The following is a 20,658-nucleotide window of genomic DNA, read 5'->3' as shown; positions in this document are numbered from 1 at the left end:
GCAGCTTTTCAACATTTTGTTGTATTCTTTTGGGTAAATGGGACTATGTAGTATTCTTTTTACACATAAAAGTTATTAATGTGGCACATCTTTATCCACTGTCCTTGCAGTTTTGAAGTCTTGGGCTGAAATAGTGAAACAGGGTGTTCCAAAATTGCAACAAAGGACTACTTCTAAATGTGACCTTAAAAGAAGACCAGCCAAGAAAAAACCTATAAAAGCACTAAAGGTACTCTTTAAAGTCAAACGTAGTACTACAATTGTTGAATAAGTGGCCTCTAGTTCAGTTGCTGAAGAGATAGTAGGTGTCCTCACCTGAGACCCTGGAATGCAGCTATTAGTCAGAGTAGACCTTGCTGACACTGATAGACCAGTGAAGTGACTCGCTATAAGACAGCTTCCTGTCATGTGATGTATGGAGGTCTAGCGGCGAAGAAAACCCATGCATAGTTAAAGGTAATGAGCAGCACAGGATGCTTGCAACATTGTAGCTACTGTTGCAGCTGAAGCTACTGTATCACCTTTGAGAGCAGTCTCCTAATTACAGTTGCGTGCAGATGTGTGGAGTCTGCTTCCCTCATTAACCACACTTATACACTTATATTCGTTGGAATAGAAATGGCTGCAGCCAGGTTTATTAACAATAACTCATAACTCTTTTTGGAAGCTGGGCGAGCATACCAGGGCACATCCTGGCCACCAGGTAGCGCACCGCTGAACCTGGTCACTAATAGCTAAACAGCTGACCCCTGGCCCTTTGGGCAGTGCACCACTGAACCCGGCACCGTCCCCGCATGGGGATCAGGACAGGAGGTAACTAGATGCCACTTGGGTGCCTACCCATTTGTGACACCCCCTCCTGCCCAGGTAGCGAGCTTGAGACAGGGGTTCCAGGCCTGCATCCTCAAGCCCTCCACTACCCCAGACCTCTTATTGAGGCCCCCACCACGGGAAGGTCTGGCATGCAAGCCTGCCTCTCCCAAAGGATGTACCCCTATGCCCAGACTGTGACAAATGTCTAACAATAAATAACATTCAACAAAACAACAGCCCAAAACATAGGGAGGGAAGGTGGGTTCCGCTTGCAGGCAGTCTTGAGAGGAGGCTGGGCTGATCCGGGTGATGGCTTAAATAGCCTGCCTGGCTCCCTCGTCACGTGACGGGTTCCCCATCACATGACCATCCAAATGGCAGAGCAGGGAAGGTGGGCCGACTGCTCCCTCCTCCCCTGCTACCGTGGGAAGGTCTGGCATGCAAGCCTGCCTCCCCCAAAGGATGTGCCCCTGTGCCCTGAAAAACCGCCACTGAGCTGAGACAAGCAGCTCCCGCCCCCAGCTTCCCGAGCCCGGAGCCACCATCCTATTGCGTACTGCCCAGCCACTGGCCTTCCCATGCTGCTTGGAAGCCTCTTGGAAGCAGTGAGGCACCACAGCCAGCCACTTGGCCTCTTGGATGGAGCTGTAAATCTGACTGGAAAAAGAGTTGGCAAACTAACCTAAACTTGTATAATGTATCCTTTATTTTTGAGTTACTAATCCAATGGATTCCAGAAAGACAACTTGGCTGCAAATCTGATATTTCAAGGAAAGTGCAGTACTGTCCAGAAAAGGCCATATGCTTGTTCCCAAGCAGGTTTTACTTCTGCTTGACAGCCCTTTCATTTTGTGAGGATTAAGTGTTACCTCTTCTTCCTTCTGCCTTTCACTACTTTAACTGAAAGCCAAAGTGTTCATGAGCTATCCAGAATGTAATGGAAAGGAGAGACTGGTGGCCCCAAAGCAGTGAGTCAACTATAGAAGCTATCACAAAACATATATGCAAGAAAGAACTGTAACATTAATAGGACAGATATTTTCTGTTTATTTAAAACTTTATTTTTACAACAGCAGTTTTAACTTGTCATCAGCGAAATATTTTTGTAACAATATGGTTTTTCAGCAGAAGTTCATTGTATATTTACAACAGCATGTTTAATTATCTATTTATCGTTGCCTCGTTTTGTGTGGTACACCACCTTAGAAATCTTCCTGAAACTGTAGCACAGTTTGGCTTTTGATGAGATCACAAAACATTTTTGTGTATGTTTATTTTCAGAGCAATGCTCCTATAAAAACACCAACCAAAAAAGTCAAGGGTTACTTTACTACAGGCCATGCAAATTCTCCTGCTCCAATTGTTGTTGGAAAAGCACATACCAGCAAAGTAAAGATTACTGCTCAGGTCCCTAAAGTGATGTTCAACTATGTTTTGAAGCAAGAGCAAGACACAAATGAAAGTTTTACAGGTAATCTGATGTTTTGATTAAATTGCATTTTGCTTATGGAACATTGCCATTCTAAATTAACAATGGGTTCACTTGTTTCATATGAAAAGTGTAGAACTAGTCATAGAGAGAACTTGACTGATTGCAGAATAGTTTTGGTTATTTGTTGCAGATTGAAAATACTATAACTTGCAGTATAAAATATACAATATATAATGTTAAATGAAAAATCTGTTTTGTAGTTGCAATGTTAAGTTGATTGAAAGTTTGATGAAGCATTTAAAAAAAATTAATACTTTTCCCAAGGTGTTATGTGTATGCTTAAAAACAATACAAAATTCTACGGGGAAAAAAGATGAACTTTAAATAGACTTGTATACATTTCTTCCACTCCGAATTGTTCAGGCTCTCTTTAGTTTTTGAGGTTGAAATCCTACCCTGACAGCTTAATTTAAAGCTAAGCCTTTCAGTTTACTAAATTCTGCACTTGCAGTATAGGGGGTGTATATCTATAATATGTCATATCTATAATATGATTTTTTTAAACATATCCCATGCTTGTTCTGTAATTTCAGAATCTCATCTGTTCCACTTTTTTGTCTATTCTAGGACATACTGGAAAACAAACTACCAGAATTAAATTAAAATACGTTTACTGATGTTCTGCCCTCATATACCAATGTTCCGATTGTATTTGTGACATTTTTGTTCTTTTCTGTGGGACCCCAAATTGCCACTCAGGCTAATAACTTTCTCTCACACTTTACAGCACTGCACTCCAGCTCTTTCCTCCATGTGCACACTGCTCAGCACCCTAATGTTCCCTCAGAGTGTCTCCGTGCAAAACAGTCACCTCTCCATCCTAGGAGTACAGCGACCATCGTAACACACTTCACTTGCCCATCCAGTCCCCTTTAGGCCTACATTTTAAATCACAGCAATGTACATTTAAAACTCCGCATTACGACATAGAAATAAAACACACAGTATTTATATGGCAAAACACCATAGCACTCATATTTGTTTTTGTTTTGTTTAAATTAATGGTTTGTAATCAAATAGGTACAGTATACAAGAAAAAAAGCAAATTCTCATACCAGCCTATTAGTATTAAGGACAGACAACATTAACAGGTTTTACCAAGGCAGGGGAGAGTATACTTCAGGGCTGGCTAGTTTTAAATATTGCCAAGCTCTGGCAGGCCAGTAAATAAATGTTTTGTTCACTTTCTCAGTATTGCTTGGTGGTGTGATAGGAACTATAGTGTGGGAGACAGTCCTCAATTCAAAAATCCCAGTACATACTATCACCTTGAGGATAGTGGCACTGTATTGAATTGATTTTTTTTCCTGCCAAAAATGTTTTAATGTGGTCTTGTTCTACACCAGGAAATAATGGGTGGGGGAAATTTAGATTTGGAAAACTGAAGAGGGAATGATTGTATTTTTCTTTAACATGATTTTGCAGAGACAGGAACCGGTACTAATGGGAAACTGGTTTAGCTCCCCTCAGAGACCATTCTGACTTATGGAACTGTTTGTTTCTGCCTTATCCCAGTTTGAAGGAGGGGGTGGGAATTGGTCTGCAAGCAAGTTATCTCTAGCTCTGTTTATTTACTTCATTTATACTATCATCAGCTTATCATTATTCTCACGAAAACTCATGAGGTAGATAAGGCTAAAAATGTGTGAACTTCCATGGCAGAGTGAGGATTCCAAGCTAAGTCTCGCAGATCCTAGCCTGCAATTCTTAACCATTATCCCACACAGGCTTTTGTGAGGTGGCTGCTGTTGAACAGTAGCAAACAGCCGTGTCTGGGTGAGTCATGCAAATTGGGTAGAAGTGTATCGCCCAGTGGTTCCTGGTGGGCCTGGCCCTGTTGAATCCTCCCTCAAAAATGAAAACCATCCTGAAAAGGGCCTTACTTCCTTTTACTAACAGAAACCAAGGCTTGAATGCTGCAGCTCTGTTGTGGTTGCGGTTAGATGAGCACCACAGCTACTGAAAGGGCTTTAATTTCATAAAGCTCCAGATATTGTTCTTTTATTGGGTTGGAGTGTATCCTTCAATGTACTGGTTTGGAAAGGCTACTAAAAGTCTGGCCATTGCTAAATGCTGTAACTAAATACTGTAACTAGACACAGTGTGTAACAGACTTCTCTCTGTGATACACCTCTGAAGATGCCAGCCATAGATGCAGGCAAAACATTAGGAACAAGATCTACCAGACCACAGCCGCACAGCCCGGAAAACCCACCACAACCAGCTGTAACAATTGATTTAACTCTATGTTAACCACTGTTGGAAACCTTCATTCATCTTGGTGAAAGTCTGCCTGTCCTTTTGAACAGTGAATTCCCTATTTACAAAATATGAATGATAAGCTACCTCATAAGATTAAGAAATTGCATACTAATTCAAAAATTTTGAACATGATCTCAGATTTTCCGAATTTGTAACAAGTTCAGTTCAGCTCCAAGTTTAAAATGTTGTTTTAACTCACATGTTATTAAAAGTTGATTAACAAGGAATCATTGAGAAGGACTGCTTGATATCTAAGCAGAGTCTGTCTGATAGGTGCCATATGTACGTTTATTTACACAAAAAATGAAGGTTTTTTGTGATAGCAAACTGCCAGGAGCACTAGTCCTTAAAAAGCTGTTGTGATATTGTAGACTGGCGCTGCACTGTCGATAAGCCATTTCTTTTGGGAAGCAGTAAAGCAAAGAGTGAATTCTTAATAGTTATGCTTTCTTTTTGCTCTTGGTGGTATACTGTCAAAATATAAAACAGGCACCAGAGGCTTTTTAACAGATTAAAAGATGAACTAGATAAAATTTATTTACAATAACTATTTGGTTTGGTGAAGTATCTAACATAAACAAAACAGGTAAGTTTATAAACAGGCAGTATTAACAATTAAGATGTTGCTGATATACCGTATATACTCATGTATAAGTCGAGTTTTTCAGCACATTTTTTGTGCTGAAAAAGCCCCCTCGACTTATACACGAGTCAGCTGTATTTTTAAAAATATTTTAGGATTTTTACTTTGTCGGTCTCCAGGGGGTGCAGTTTTTAGGCTAGCGACACCACAATTTCAGGGTATCATCAGGTGACACACCTGATGATACTAGCCAAATTTGGTAAAGTTTGGTTCAAGGGGTCCAAAGTTATGCACCTCCAAAGAGGGTGCCCCCATCCCCCATTGTTTCCAATGGGAGCTAATAGTAGATGGGGCTACATTTTGAGGGTCCATAACTTTGGACCCCCTGAACCAAACTTCACCAAACCTGGGTGGTATCAGGAGGGTCTCCTAAAGATACTCTGAAATGTTGGTACTGCTAACATAAACATTCCTCCCCTGACCAGAAATCCAGTTTTGAAGGATTTAAACTCTTGTGTTTTAGCTTGGTTGCTGGTTGAGCTAAGGTTTTTGTACTTTTAAAGTTATTGTTGAGACCATATTGTTTTTGTTTACTCCCTTTTCCACTTACAGAGCTAGTTTACCGTTTTTCTTTGAAATAAATATTCAAACATTTAACCTACTGATGCCTCAATTAATGTAATTTTATTGGTATCTATTTTTATTTTTGAAATTTACCAGTAGCTGCTGCATTTCCCACTCTCGACTTATATGCAAGTCAGTAAGTTTTCCCAGTTTTTTGTGGTAAAATTAGGTGCCTCGACATATGTGATCGACTTATACACGAGTATATACGGTAGTTTTGATATTTTTTTCTAGTTCTAGTTCAGCTGTTTCTGGAAGAGGTTACAAGTATCTTATTCAGTTATTTCCAAAAGATGTCTTAAAGTATTCAAGTATAATACTTAAATTTATCAGTCAGGTTTGAAAGACTTTTTAAATACGTTATTTGTCAGCTCTTTTCTCTTTCTGCTGAGAGATTTCTTTTCACCCTCAGGTGAAACTTCTAGACTTTTAGTACTAACTGAACTACCGTATATACTCATGTATAAGTCGAATTTTTCAGCACATTTTTAATGCTGAAAAAGCTCCCCTCGACTTATATGCGGGTCATTAATTTTTTTTGTGTGTTTTTACTTTGCCGGCCAACAGGGGGCGCAGTTTTTATGCTAGCGACACCAAAATTATAGGGTACCCTCAGAAGACACTCCTGATGATACCAGCCAAGTTTGGTAAAGTTTGGTTCAGGGGGTCCAAAGTTATGGACCCCCAAATGAGGTGCCCCCATTCCCCATTGTTTTCAATGGGAGCTATTAGTAGATGGGGCTACCCTTTTGAGGGTCCATAACTTTGGACCCTCTGAACCAAACTCCACCAAACCTGGCTGGTCTCATCAGGAGAGTCTCTTTATGATACCAGCCAGGTTTGGTGAAGTTTGGGTCAGGGGATCCAAAGTTATTGACCCCCAAAGTGGATGCCCCATACCCCATTGTTTACAATGGAAGCTAATAGTAGATTTTCCATTTCTGATAATATCCCTCTTAAAATCTAAGTTGGGTTACATTTGGACATACAGATGATGATGAGGAATCCAGTTTTGGAGGATTTTAACTCTTGTATTTTAGCTTGGTTGCTGGTTGAGCTAAGGTTTTTGTACTTTTAAAGTTATTGTTGATACCATATTGTTCTTGTTGACCCTCTTTTCCACTTACAGAGCCATTTTACTGTTTTTCTTTGAAATAAATATTCAAAAACATTTAACCTACTGATGCCTCAATTGATGTAATTTTATTGGCATCTATTTTTATTTTTGAAATTTACCAGCAGCTGCTGCATTTCCCACCCTCGACTTATACGCGAGTCAATAAGTTTTCCCAGTTTTTTGTGGTAAAATTAGGTGCCTCGACTTATATGCGGGTCGACTTATACGCGAGTATATACGGTACTTACTGGTTCTCTACTTGCCAGTCAGTCAGAAGCTGCTGAGGTTAACTCTTTATTTTCAGGATCCTTTGTTTTGGCTACCACTCAGCAAACTCCTGCAATCTATCACATATACAAGCAAAGTAAGTGTTAACTGAATTTTAAATACTGTTCCTAGGGATGACTGAAATGTTCCACACTCCACTGAACTGGAAAAAAGGAAGCTCTTTGTCTTCTGTGCAAAATTCTAATATGTCAGCATCAGAAGAAGCCTCAGAAATTTGCACTCCAGAGGAATCTGGTATACACCTTTTGTAACATATCTAGTAATAATCTCATGTGTTGTCTTACTCTACTGCTAAAATCACAAATGATGTTGATAACAGTGCTTTTAAGAGTTTTCTCGGATTTGACTGTTTGGATTACTTTTCACAATTGGAGGGAAAGGGAAATGATTCCTAATCATGGTTAGTTCTAGATAGAGTTCTTTCTATGAGCTGCCTGTTTGAGAACCTTCAATAAAGTTGCAGGGAAGCTTATATGAGATTTGGCTAATTCTCAGTGTTTACAAACAGTATTTTGTGGGTATTATCAGAGGTGGGATGCAGCCTATTCGCACCTATTCGGTAGAACCGATTACTAAAATTTTCTCAGTTCGGAGAACTGGTTATTAATTATTAACTCCACTAGGGACAAGGGGGTAATCTCTGTCCCTGGGTACAATAAATCTTGTCAAGTGGGGGATGCAAAATCGTCCCCCAGGGCCCCCTGCCCCCCATGGCACCCCCCCCCCCAATGTGTGTATGAACTGTATGAAATAATACAATGTATAGTAATTCTATTTTTTTCATTGGTACAAAGGTTGGGAAAGTATTATAGGTAAAGATTTTTCTTTTTCTTTTTCCCCCTTGAAATTTATATTGGAAAGAGGAGTTAAACTACTCTTTTAGATTAAGGATTTTGGATCTCTCCCTCTGTTAGTTTTCTTTCAAGTGGAATAGCTAAAGTAGTTATAGGAATCTGAAGGGGAAGTAGAAAGGGAGGGAGGGAGGGAAATATGGGAAGGAGGGAGGCAATATAGGATGTTTTAGTGGGGGGGGGGTGAGAGAGATAGACAATTAGATATGTTTGTAATATGTTAACAATTGTAAACAGTTTTTGGTTTCTCTCATGTTATTATTTAAAATAAATCAATATAATTATATAAAAAAGAAAAATGCACTACCATACGGTATATTGCCTTTTAAATGCTTTAAACAATAATTATTTGAATCTAGAGGCGGGCCGAAGGGGAACTGCACCTGGGGCGTGCGCGCGCGGTGTCCTTGCCACAGCCCCGCCCAGGAATGCCCCACCCCCGGAATGCCTGGCCACGCCCCCAGAATGCCCCGCCTAGCCCCATTGGCGCTACGCCACTGTTTGAATCCCACCACCATCGGAACCTGTTACTAAAATTTTTGAATCCCACCACTGGGTATTCTGCTGTATTAGAAAAATATGTTTAAAGTCCTTGGAGGGAGGGTAAAAAATAACTTGGTTTTCCCTGAAGGTTTTTTTTTTTGGGGGGGGGGGGGTGCTTCATATCTCTATAAGACATTATATGATGATATGGCTGCTTTTATTGGGCAATTTTTAGAGCTAGTTTCCTTGGCTTATGATGTATATATTGAGTTTTAAGTGTGATTGTTTTAAGATTTGTTATGTCAGCCACTTTGAGTCCAGTTCCTTGGGGAAAGGAGAAGTGTATTTTAAATGAAATCTAAGGAAGTGGAAGTCTTTTATCCTAGAAGACATTATCAGTTCAAGACATCTGGTTGTTATCTGGGAAGGGACTTATTCACTGCCCTTCTTCCCTTAGTAAAAACAGTAACTTACATTTAAGTATCATATTTTTTTTTAAAAAAAAAAACCTTAAAGACAACCTTTACCAGTAGTCTACTGAAAAATTTCTTCCATTTTATATTTCTAATAGGGGAGATGACAGTGTCGCCTTTAAATCCATCGATCCAGCAGATATATGACACTGATGATATTGAATCCACCGTCCTTAGAGTTATGAGAACCCCCAAGCAAAAGCCAGAGCCGATGGAGGCACATTCAGGAGTCAAGAGACTGCTCAGGACCCCCAAGCAACAGCCAGAGCCGATGGAGGCGCTTTCAGGAATCGAACTGCTCAAGACCCCCAATCAACAGCCAGAGCCGATGGAGGCGCTTTCAGGAATCGAACTGCTCAAGACCCCCAATCAACAGCCAGAGCCGATGGAGGTGCTTTCAGGAATCGAACTGCGCAAGACCCCCAAGCAAACGCCAGAACCAGTTGAGGCGCTTTCAGGAGTCAAGAGACTCCTCAAGACGCCTAGCAAAGCTGAGTCTGTCAAGGATGACATTTGCTCTAAAGCTTTGAATATTCAAAGACAGTTGAGGACACCTAAGCGAAAATTTGAACCAGTGGAAGAATCAGGAATCAGGGAACTTCTGAGGGCCCCCAAGCAAAAGCCAGAGCTGGTTGAGGCGCTTTCAGGAGTCAAGAGACTGCTCAAAACCCCCAAGCAAAAGCCAGAGCCAGTTGAGGCACTTTCAGGAGTCAAGAGACTGCTCAGGACCCCCAAGCAAAAGCCAGAGCCGGTTGAGGCGCTTTCAGGAGTCAAGAGACTGTTCAGGACCCCCAAGCAAAAGCCAGAGCCAGTTGAGGCGCTTTCAGGAATCGAACTGCTCAAGACCCCCAATCAAAAGCCGGAACCAGTTGAGGCACTTTCAGGAATCAGGGAACTTCTGAGGGTCCCCAAGCAAAAGCCAGAGCTGGTTGAGGCGCTTTCAGGAGTCAAGAGACTGCTCAGGACCCCCAAGCAAAAGCCAGAACCAGTCGAGTCACTTTCAGGGGTCAAGGAACTGTTTAAAACCCCCAAGCAAAAGCCAGAACCAGTTGAGGTACTTTCAGGGGTCAAGGAACTGTTTAAGACCCCCAAGCAACAGCCAGAGCCAGTCGAGTCACTTTCAGGAGTCAAGGAACTGTTTAAGACCCCCAATCAAAAGCCAGAGCCGGTTGAGGCGCTTTCAGGGGTCAAGAGACTCCTCAAGACGCCTAGCAAAGCTGAGTCTGTCAAGGATGACATTTGCTCTAAAGCTTTGAATATTCAAAGACAGTTGAGGACACCCAAGCGAAAATTTGAACCAGTGGAAGATATGATTGGTATTTCCAGAATACTGAAGACACCAAGGCAAAAGTTTATGCCCGTTGATGATTATTTTGGATTGCAAAAACTTATGGCTGAACCTAAGCCAAATTCTCTCAGTGCTGAAATAGACTACACAGGTGTTCAAGAACTATTTGGCTATGGAGATGGGGTAAGTTGGTAATTTCTGCTTCCAACAGTAGTATGTTCCACAAGTCATTTGTGTGTAGTCTGCAGTACAGTAGTGTCATTTGCTGCACACTAGTAATGTGTGTGCTAAGATGAAGGTATATTGCATAACACAAACGTCTGTTCTTAATTATCTCTGTAGAACTTTTGGCATGTTTTCTTTTATTGGAAATTTGTGATAAGAGTTGTCTAGTATGCAGAGTACATGCTGTAGTTTTCTTGCGCTGTATTGGCCTAATTGTAATATTGAGCTGATTCTATAGTATTAAATATCGTATTATCTCTTGTATTCAGTGCTTGAAAGTATATACAATGGGCATATTTTATTCTGGATCAGGTCTGTCAGAATATGGTTCTACTAAGCATCATGACAGGTTGATGTAAGCAGCAGAGTGTGTGTGTGTGTGTGTGTGTGTGTGTGTGTGTGTGTGTGAGAGAGAGAGAGAGAGAGAACAGCCTATTATGTGGCTTAAAACATCTACAATTCTTTCAGGTCAGAGTGTCAGAAACTGTGAATGACCCACTTGAGAATTCCAGTAGTGATTTTGGTACGTATAAATGTATTTTGTTAAAATCTATATTTTGTAGTACATTCTATATAACTTGCAGTACTAGACAGCCAGCATGGTGTAGTGGTTGAAGTATTGGATTACGACAGTTTATGACAATAGGTTAACAGTTAAAATTAGTAATCAAAATATCACAGTATACTCTACAATGGCACCATGAAATCAGTCATTAACGAAGGGGAATGAATTAAAGGGAAACATAAGGAAAGGGAGGAGAAAGGTTTGAATTCCCAGTCTACTGTGGAATTTACTGGGTGATCTTGAGCCACTTTCAACCTTGACCCATGCAAGTATTTGGATCGGAGGCTTCCAAGGAATACCAGGGACATGACTTGGAGCAGTCAATGCCAAACCACCTCTAAACAGCTCCTGCCTTGAACACCCCACCAGGGAGTGGCCATAAGTCAACTGTGATTGAAGGCAAAAAATTAAACCGCATAGGAGTGTGTAAAAATGCATTGTTTGTGTGTGCAATAAAGTCACAGCTGACCTATGATGGCCCTGTAGGGTAGTTTGTCATTGCTTGTCTGTGTGGCCTGAAAGAGTTCTGAGAGAACTGTAACTGCCCCAAAGTCACCCAGCAGGCTTCATGTGGAGGAGGGAATCAAACATTGTTCTTCAGATTGAAGTCTACTGTTCTTAACCACCACACCACACACAGGCAGGCAATGATAAACCACCTCTGAAAGTCTCTTGCCTTGAACCCCTACCAGGATTTGCCATAAGTCAGATGTGATTTGTCAGCTAAACCTATATTATCTGTAGCTTTTGTAGCTTGTTGTGAAAATAATGATTTCTGGTATTATATGACTTAGCACCAATGTTTCTCAAACAAAATCATGAAGCCACACAAACTTCTGTACAATTATGTGGTTAATTATGCTTTTTTATGTCACTGCATTCTCAGAAATAACTTTGATTATGCTTGCTACAAAATATTTAGTGTTTTTGCATTTCTGAATACTCATTTAGGCTGCAAAGGTGTTCCTGAAGGAAAGGAATCTCAGCAGGAAATGGAACTGGAAGATTCATTTGAAAGAAAATCTCCAAATGCAATGCCAAGGATGCCTGATGATGATGGTTGTGGCGAATTACAAGATTACTTTAGACATGCTTCATGTAGCTCACTTAATGATATAACAAGAGCGCATGTAGAAACTATCGAGACAGTCCAGTTCGTTCCAGAAAAGAACAAGTCAGAAGGAATGAATTCCCAAAGGGGAACTATTATTGATCCTATCGAAGAATCATCTGCAAGGAAGGAAGATCCCGTGGAAATGAATGCAGAAATACCTAAATCATTGGCTTCAACTAAAAAACCTAGAAAAAAGAAAGTTGGTGAATCTAGTTACACAGAAGAACATGATACAACTAAGACAGTGAGGCAGACAAGAAACAGCAGTAGAGCCAAATTAACTATCTGTAAGCAAACAAATGAAAACTTTGATCAGAACACTTCTGAGACAAGTCTAGCAAAAGAATCTGAAAGCACCCCCCTTGCACATAAAACTGAGACATCAGAAAGTTTCAGAGAAAAATCTAGAAAACATTCCATTGAAACTAGTAGAAGTATGGACTTGGATAACATAAAAGATACCCAGGAATTATTGGGACTTTCAAAGGAAATGTCAATCAAAACAGATCTATCTGTTAACAGGCGAAGAGTAGCAGCTAAACGAAATAGAGAAGCTGAAGAAAGTTTGCATTTAAAAGAAAATGCAGCAAAGCAGTTTATCTCAAAAACATCTCTAATATCTAGAAATCAGAAAAGTAAAGATGAACCAAAGTCTGACTTTCCAAAAACAAATTCCCAAGAAAAGATGCAAAGTCCAAATCTTGAAACTTCAACGAAAAATTCTGAAAATCAGATACTTAAAAGAAATACAAGAAAGGCTACCCAAATAGAAACAGAAATGGAAGCAGCTGATGGTGAGAAACACACATCACCTAAAATGTGTAAAATGGAAACTATGGAAAATCATCCAACAGAAGTGAAGGAAGGTGCAGCAAGGAGAAGAAAGAAGGGAAAGGTTCGTTTCCTGCTTGAGAATGAAACCCTTGAAGAAAAATGTATGTTTGAAGGCATGGGTGTTACTCAAGAACAATACAATGCAAGTTTTGAAAGAATCACTACCCCTGTTCAAGGGAGTGCACAAAAAAACAAAAGGAAAGGAGCTTCTGTTGTATCACCATCACTTTGCATCTCGTTTTCTTCAGAGAAGCATGCATTAGGAGAGGGCTCTAAAGGCCAGGGAGAAAACTTTACTCTGACAAATGAAGACCAAGCCAGTTTTGCTCAAGGAGAGTGCTCACAAGAAATTAATTGCGATGAGAATGCAAATGAAACCCAAATGGTACCCTGCAGAAATATGCAAATATCTGTTGAGCAGAATGCACCAAAAAGACAAAAGGTAGCAATGAAAAAGAACTCACCTAGAAGATGTAGACACAGAGCAGTTTCTCATAAGCCATCCCCTGAAAATGGTAATAAAGTGACTCCTGAAACTGAAAAACTATCTGCAGGTGTTAAAAATGCCGTTCCTTCACAAGAGAATCTATCAAAAAGGGGTAGAGGGAGAAGGTTTGCCCCTGTATCCGAAACACTGGGAACACTAAATGTGCCTAAAGAAGACCCATCAACTGGCATCTCTGGTTTTCCTCAAGGAGATTTGAAAGATACTCAAAATGAAAAGAATTCTAATGAAGTCCGGAAAGTGTGCTTGGACAATAAGGCTACTGCAGAACACATTCCAACAAAGAGACAAAGGGTTACAAGAGGAAATCCCCTACCTCGGAATGGCAGAAGCAGAAAAGATAATTCTCATCAACCAGCTACAGAAAATGATAACGAAGAGCATACTGATGTTGAAAATCAGTGTAAGGCTGTTGAAAATGATTTTACTGCAGAAGAGAATAAATCAAAAAGGGGTAGAAGAAGAAAAGTTGCACCTGTATCTCAAACACTTACTGTTCCTGAAGAGGGCCCATTATCTAGCAGCTCTGGAGATTTGCAAGATACTCAAACTGAAAAGAATTCTAATGAAGTCCAGAAAGTATGCTTGGACAATAAGGTGACTGCAGAACGCATTCTAACAAAGAGACAAAGGGTAACAAGAGGAAATCCCCTGCCCCAGAATGGCAGAAGCAGAAAAGATGTTTCTCATGAACCAGCCACAGAAGATGATAATAAAGAGCATCCTGATGTTGAAAATCAGTGTATGGTTGTTGAAAATGCTTTTACTGCAAAAGAGAATCAACCAAGAAGGGGTAGAAGAAGAAAGATTGCCCCTGTATCCCAAACACTTACTATTCCTGAAGAGGATCCATCAACTGGCAGCTCTGGTTTCCCCCAAGGAGATTTGCAAGTTCAGACAGTATGTTTAGACAATACCCAGGCTGCTGCAGAACACATTTTAACAAAGAGACAAAAGGTAGCAAGAGGGAATCGCTTGCCTCAGAACAGTAGAAATAGGCAAGGCATTTCTCATGAACCAGCCACAGAAAATGATAATAAAGAGCATCCTGATATTGAAAACCAAGATACGGTTGTTGAAAATGCTTTTACTGCAGAAAAGAACCAACCAAAAAGGGGTAGGAGGAGAAAGGTTGTCCCTGTGTCCGAAACACTTGAAACGCTTACTGTTCCCAAAGAGAGCCCATTAACTGGCAGTTCTTCTTTTACCCAAGATGATTTGCGAGATACTCAAAATGAAAAGAATGTTAGTGAAGTCCAGAAAGTATGCTTGGACAATATTCAGGCTACCTCAGAACACATTCTAACGAAGAGGCAAAGGGGAACAAAGGGGAATCTGCCTCAGAATGGCAGAAATAAGCAAGATGTTTCTTGTGAGCCAACCACTGAAAATGATAATAAAAAGCCTCTTAATGTTGAAAACGAAAATACCGTTGTTGAAAATGCTGCTTCTGCAGAGGAGAACCAACCAAAAAGGGGTAGGAGGAGAAAGGTTGCCCCTGTATCCCAAACACTTGAAACACAAGTTCCTAAAGAGGGCCCATTAACTGGCAGTTCTGCTTTTACCCAAGGAGATTTGCGAGATATTCAAAATGAAAAGAATGTCAGTGAAGTCCAGAAAGTATGCTTGGATAATATTCAGGCTACCTCAGAACATATTCTAACAAAGAGACAAAGGGGAACAAAAGGGAATCTGCTTCAGAATGGCAGAAATAAGCAAGATGTTTCTTGTGAGCCAGCCACTGAAAATGGTAATGAAAAGCCTCTTAATGTTGAAAATGAAAATATGGTTGTTGAAAATGCTTCTACTGCAGAGGAGAACCAACCAAAAGGGGGTAGGAGGAGAAAGGTTGCCCCTGTAAAACAAACACAGGAAAACCTTACAATTTCTGAAGATGACACATCAACTGGTAGGTCCAGTTCTGCTCAAGAAATGTGTTCAGAAGATACTCAGAATGAAGAAAATTCTTATGAAACCCAGAAGGTAGCCTTGGACAGTATTAAGTCTTTTGTAGAACACATTCTACCACAAAGACAAAAGGTGGCAAGAAGGTATTTGCCACAGAGGAGCAGAAATAAGCAAGTAGTTTCTCATGAATCACCCACGGAAAATGATAATAAAGACATACCTGATATTGAAAATCAAGATACGATTGTCAAAAATGGTTTTACTGTAAAAGAGAATCAGCCAAAAAGGGGTAGAGGGAGAAAAGTTGGGACTGTATCCCAAATACTCGAAAGTAACAGTTTCCCATTATCAAGCAAAGACAAAAGTGCAGCAGCAGAGCAAGAAGAAGCTTTAGAAATAGCAACTACAGCAAATAAGAATCGGTCCTGTAGGGGCAGAAGCAGAAAAACGCTTATAACAAGCCCAGTTCCTGCCAGTAAAAGACTGGTCAGTAATGTTAACAAAGAAGAAATGGCCAGTGTTTTGAAAGATTTGACAAAAGAAAATGTATCCAAAAGAGGGGAAAGGAAACCTACTTCTGAAGCTTCAGGAGAAACAAATACCAAACAAAGAGCTACTGGTAGCAAGCCATTACCTGTAAAAGGCGAAAAGATGCCTGCAAATGCTATCTTTGAAAGCCAGTCAAAGAAGAGTCAAAGGAAAAATATAGTTTTGGCATTCCCAGCGCCTTGCTCTCCTGCCATCAAGATCACTTTGCCTTCATCACCATTGAACAAAAATGAAACTGTAATTGAAAATCCAAACTTATTTATTGAAAATGATCTAACTGGAAAAGAGAATTTAGCAATAAATAGCATAAAAAATAAAGTAGTGTCTTGTTCCATATCTGTCAAAAGAAAGCATCAGGAGAAACAAAGTGTAAATAAGGAAGAGATAGTATCAAATGATAAACGGAGCAGAAGAGCACAGAGAAAAGTTGGTGCCTATGAAAATGATGATAATCCTAAGGATCAGCAAGTGATTATGACAAGTACTATGGAACATGACCCACAGGATAGAAAGAGAATTCTTAGAGGGAAGAACTTGCCAAAACACAATGACCAAACGAACAATCTGGAAATCACACTTCCCCAGGGAAAAGAAAACGCATCTAAACGGGGAAGACAGAAACAGGTCCACACTGAACCAGAAATGTATGGCACTATTTCTGGCACGAAGAAATGCTTTGCAGAAACCATAATAACAGCGCCTGAAGCAGGTATTGTGATAATTTTTATCTTTCTGTTTAGAGTTTTCTGAACGAATGACATGTTAAGTTTTCTTCCTCATTAATGCAGACTAGTAATATAGTTGAAGCATACACAGCTAATTTCATTTAAAACTGCTAACCAGCTAGAGGTCTTTTCAGTAAATCACAAGACTTTTGGTAAGCTGTTTGTGACTAATGATATGCACTGCAGCAAAGTTCTAGTTTGAGAGCTCTTGCAGCCTACTGTTACTGAATTTGTTCATGCGATGTAGCAAGAAAATCTCACAGAATTCATGTAGATTTGAATTTCTGCCTTAATGGCCATTTCCTCTGAGCCTTATTGAAAAATAGAATGTAAGCCTGAACCTATATGAATTAAAATCCTCTTAGTTCGAATTTTTTATTTTCTGTATTACTTTCTAGGGTTGGAATACCAAAGGTACTAGATCATGCATATTGAGAGTGTTAACATTTAGAGTGCAAATCATATAAATGATAATATAAGCTTTATAAATATACAGATGGGCAAGGTGCATCTCTTTTCCCCTTTGCTTCTTTCCCTCATAACAATCTTCCCTGTCTTTTTCATACCTTTCCCTTTGGTCAATCTTTTCTACCTCTTTATCCTTCCTTCCTTTCTCTGACAATCTCTCCCTTCTTTTCCCCTTCCCCATATCTGTCAATCTTTTCTTCACCCCTTTCTTCATCAGTCTGCCCATTCTGTCAATCTACCACCTGCTCTATTTCTGCTTCCTCACCTTCTTTGACAATCCTCCCCTTTTTCTTCCCCCAATGTCAGATTTTTCTGCAAACCTGGAAGGCCCCCCATGTTTGCAGGAAATTTGTTTGGAGTCACTGTGACCCCGATCTGTGGATTTAGTCATGGGAGACACAATTGAGAAGGAGATATATAGATAAATGTTGAATGTTATTGGAAAACTATTTTTATTGCTCTCCTCAAGGACGAATTGAAATATGTCATACTTATCTCTGACCTAATCTGTACTATTTTAAGAACAGAAAGGACTTGTGCAGAACTTTGCACGATACATAGTTCTTTGCACGATACATAGGGAATATGAAATACTTATTTTTATTTAAACTAATGCAAAAATACCCAGTATTAGAACTGGAAATCACTTTACCGAAGGTAAAGCTATTTCAATTGCTGGAATTAGACTGGTGTAACTGTTCCTAGAATTGCACCAGTTAAAAAAAATAAGGAACCAAATTGAAAAGCCATGAACATTGTCGTAAACAAAAAGCTTGTTTTGTTTTCTTTACTTGGAGCTAAAAATGGTCTCTTCCACATCCCGATAGCTTCTGCTGTGGCTTTGCCTGTACTTGCCTTAAATTCATGGTTCTTCTCTGGATTGTGTTTATACATTCTTGCCCAAATTCCTGTTCTATTTATTTCTGTGTGTGCTTTCTCTGTTCTGATAGGGTTTCTTTTGAATTCTGTATCATAATTCTGTCTCATAATCATTAGCCTTATGACATCTAGACAGGATCAAATTCAATTTTGGTACAGAAATTTTGAGTTTTTTTAATATTCCCTATTTTGTTTGCCCATAGAGAATACTGGAAATGCATTACAGAGAGGAAGAAGAAAGAAAATATAAAAAGAACATGTCTCAGATACTGCCTGGTATCCTGTATAAAGCCAACCCAAGATGAAAGCAACCAGAATAATCTTTGTAATCTCTGATAGTGAGCTATGCAATATTTCTTCAGAGTAAATGGGTTTGCTTCAATATTTTTTTAATGCAGGGTTGTAAAGTATATTCTGGATTTATTTTCAATATCTTCTATTTTATGTAACTCACTTCTCGGCCAATTGTTGATATTGAAAGTCATGCAAAGTTATGTAAATTAATTTTTTAACATTTTGTAGAAATTAAGCAGTAGAGATAAATAAATTCACATTGTCTTAAAATTGAAATTGTTGTTAATTTCAATATTTGTGAGGATATGAATGAGGATATGAAAGCTGTTAACTCTCCATCAAAAGACATGAATTTGATTTACATATGTGATAGGCTATCATGCCTCCTTTTCAGTATTCTGATATACAGTTTGAATGTTTCTTTGTGTATGTCACCATCACAGTCATAGCTGATTTGTGGCAACCCCATAGGGTTTTCGAGGCAAGAGACAGATGGTCTGCCTTTGCCTGCCTCCATGTCATGCCCCTAGAATTTCTTGGAGGGCTCCCATCCAAATATTTGCAAGCGCGAAGAAGGGTATGTGACTGACCCGGCAGAATGGGCATTCACACCCTGGGTTTCCCAGATCTTAGTCCAACACCTTAACCACTACACCGCACTGGGTCTCCATACCATGATTCAATCCTTAGTCTATCGCTTAAAATATCCTAGTGGGGTAGGCCTCACTGTGTAACATAATGCCCCCCCCCCTTTATTCCAAGCTGCTCAATGTTCATTTTTGCTGATGCATCTTCAGGTTGGCGGTACTAGTTACTATGATACAAAGGAGGGGTGCTCCTTACCTTTTGTCTTTCTGCCACCAGGAAGAAGAGGGCTTATCACTTCTTCATTTATTCAGTGTTTTTTTGTTGTAGAGTCAAACTGGCTCAAACATCTCTCTAAGAAGTGTGAGCAGGGTGGCACTAAAATTACCCATGTTGATGTTGATGACCATGTCACACCCAAAGAATAATGGAAGGCTTATTCACATAGATCTGTTTATACTGCTAGCAGTGGGAAATTCAAACAGATTTTTAAAAAATAAACTACAGATTATTTAAACTTGAAAGTAGCTTTGGAAATAGTCCACGTTGGCTCTGCCCATGGTGATCTGTGGACTTTGGACTGGATAGGAGACCACAACTAACCCTATCATGGGGACTCTTCAGTGCAGTTGAAAGGGTTCTGGAATTTTCAAACTGCGTAATCTCAGCCTAGCTACCTGCTAGTACATTTCTTTCTCCCAGTGATTAGTAGAAACCTGCCTTAAATACCAAGAAATCCTAGCACTTCAGAAGTACTTGCAAGTGCCCTGTGGATATGAATTAGAGAACAAACTTCAGAAGCTATGCTTGGAAAAGGAAAATGATGAAATTAATAAAAGCAAAACAATAGACTCAAATCATCTTTTGATGGGGTTTGCTCAAGTAGACAAACTGCAACTTATATAACAAGGAAAGACTATATTGTTGGCTACTGGGTTGTACAATAGTTAATAAGACTACTTCTTCCCAAACCCAAGTATGTCAGAACTCCCAAGCAGCCCCATCCAAGCTTGAGGTGCCAGGATGTGACACCATCATGGCAACTCCAGAATGCTTTCTGGTGGCATGGAGAGGCAGGCAAATAAACTTCCCCAGCCAGCTAAAAGTCTTCTATGGAACTGAATGGACTTACACGAGGGAGATGGCTGTGGTGCCTGTGGCACAAAGGCCTAGGTGAGAGATAACTATTGTAGGCTCCTCCCCTGGTAAAACCTCTCCCTGAACTGATGTGCATTTGGACACCAATGTAGCTCCTAACACTGTCTTCCCTCTCAGGTCAGGTGCCACAAAGGTCCACAGAGCCTGCCCGCCTCCCAGGACACCCACCCTGCTAGCACATTTGGCAAATACTCCAGCAGGGTGGGCAAACACACTGGCGCAAGGAGACGCTAGCTCCATTGAGCCAATTCTCCACACACACACATTTTGGATGGCTATGTTGGTCCCTCCTAACATACATTTTCCCTAGCACCCTTCCACCTCTTTTGTGCAATCTGCCCAAAGTGGTTGTTACTTGTAAGGCTTGTTCTGATTTGGAATAGATATCCCTGTGAAAATCTGCTTGCAGAACTATCATGGTCCAAAAATATTAAATTGATTCAAATCTACCATTTAACAAGTCTTAAGGAGATGCTTATGGGTGAAAAAGTTTCAGTGGAACAAGAAGTAATGGAAAATCTTTAAATGGTGAAGTCTAGATGTTTAGGATACAGCTTTTTGTCAATAAGAATTTT

General features: G+C 40.0%; 1 protein-coding gene across 3 annotated transcripts in view; it reads left to right on the top strand.

Moving 5' to 3' along the window:
• MKI67 (marker of proliferation Ki-67) overlaps nt 1-18,610 on the top strand; it is a 35,286-nt gene extending 16,676 nt beyond the window's left edge. For all 3 annotated transcript variants that reach the window (XM_048505796.1, XM_048505794.1, XM_048505795.1), the window contains exons 10-16: nt 111-229; nt 2,095-2,284; nt 7,291-7,413; nt 9,085-10,457; nt 10,968-11,022; nt 12,016-16,683; nt 18,250-18,610. In XM_048505796.1, coding sequence (XP_048361753.1) covers nt 111-229; nt 2,095-2,284; nt 7,291-7,413; nt 9,085-10,457; nt 10,968-11,022; nt 12,016-16,683; nt 18,250-18,296 — 6,575 coding nt within the window. In that variant the 3' untranslated portion in view covers nt 18,297-18,610. The remainder of the gene's footprint in view (nt 1-110; nt 230-2,094; nt 2,285-7,290; nt 7,414-9,084; nt 10,458-10,967; nt 11,023-12,015; nt 16,684-18,249) is intronic.
• Nucleotides 18,611-20,658: the final 2,048 nt, after the last annotated feature.

The sequence above is a fragment of the Sphaerodactylus townsendi genome, linkage group LG08 (genome assembly GCF_021028975.2).
Source record: "Sphaerodactylus townsendi isolate TG3544 linkage group LG08, MPM_Stown_v2.3, whole genome shotgun sequence".
Classification (NCBI taxonomy): domain Eukaryota; kingdom Metazoa; phylum Chordata; class Lepidosauria; order Squamata; family Sphaerodactylidae; genus Sphaerodactylus; species Sphaerodactylus townsendi.
The sequence above is the reverse complement of the archived record's forward strand: the minus strand, read 5'-3'. Positions and strand labels throughout refer to the sequence as shown.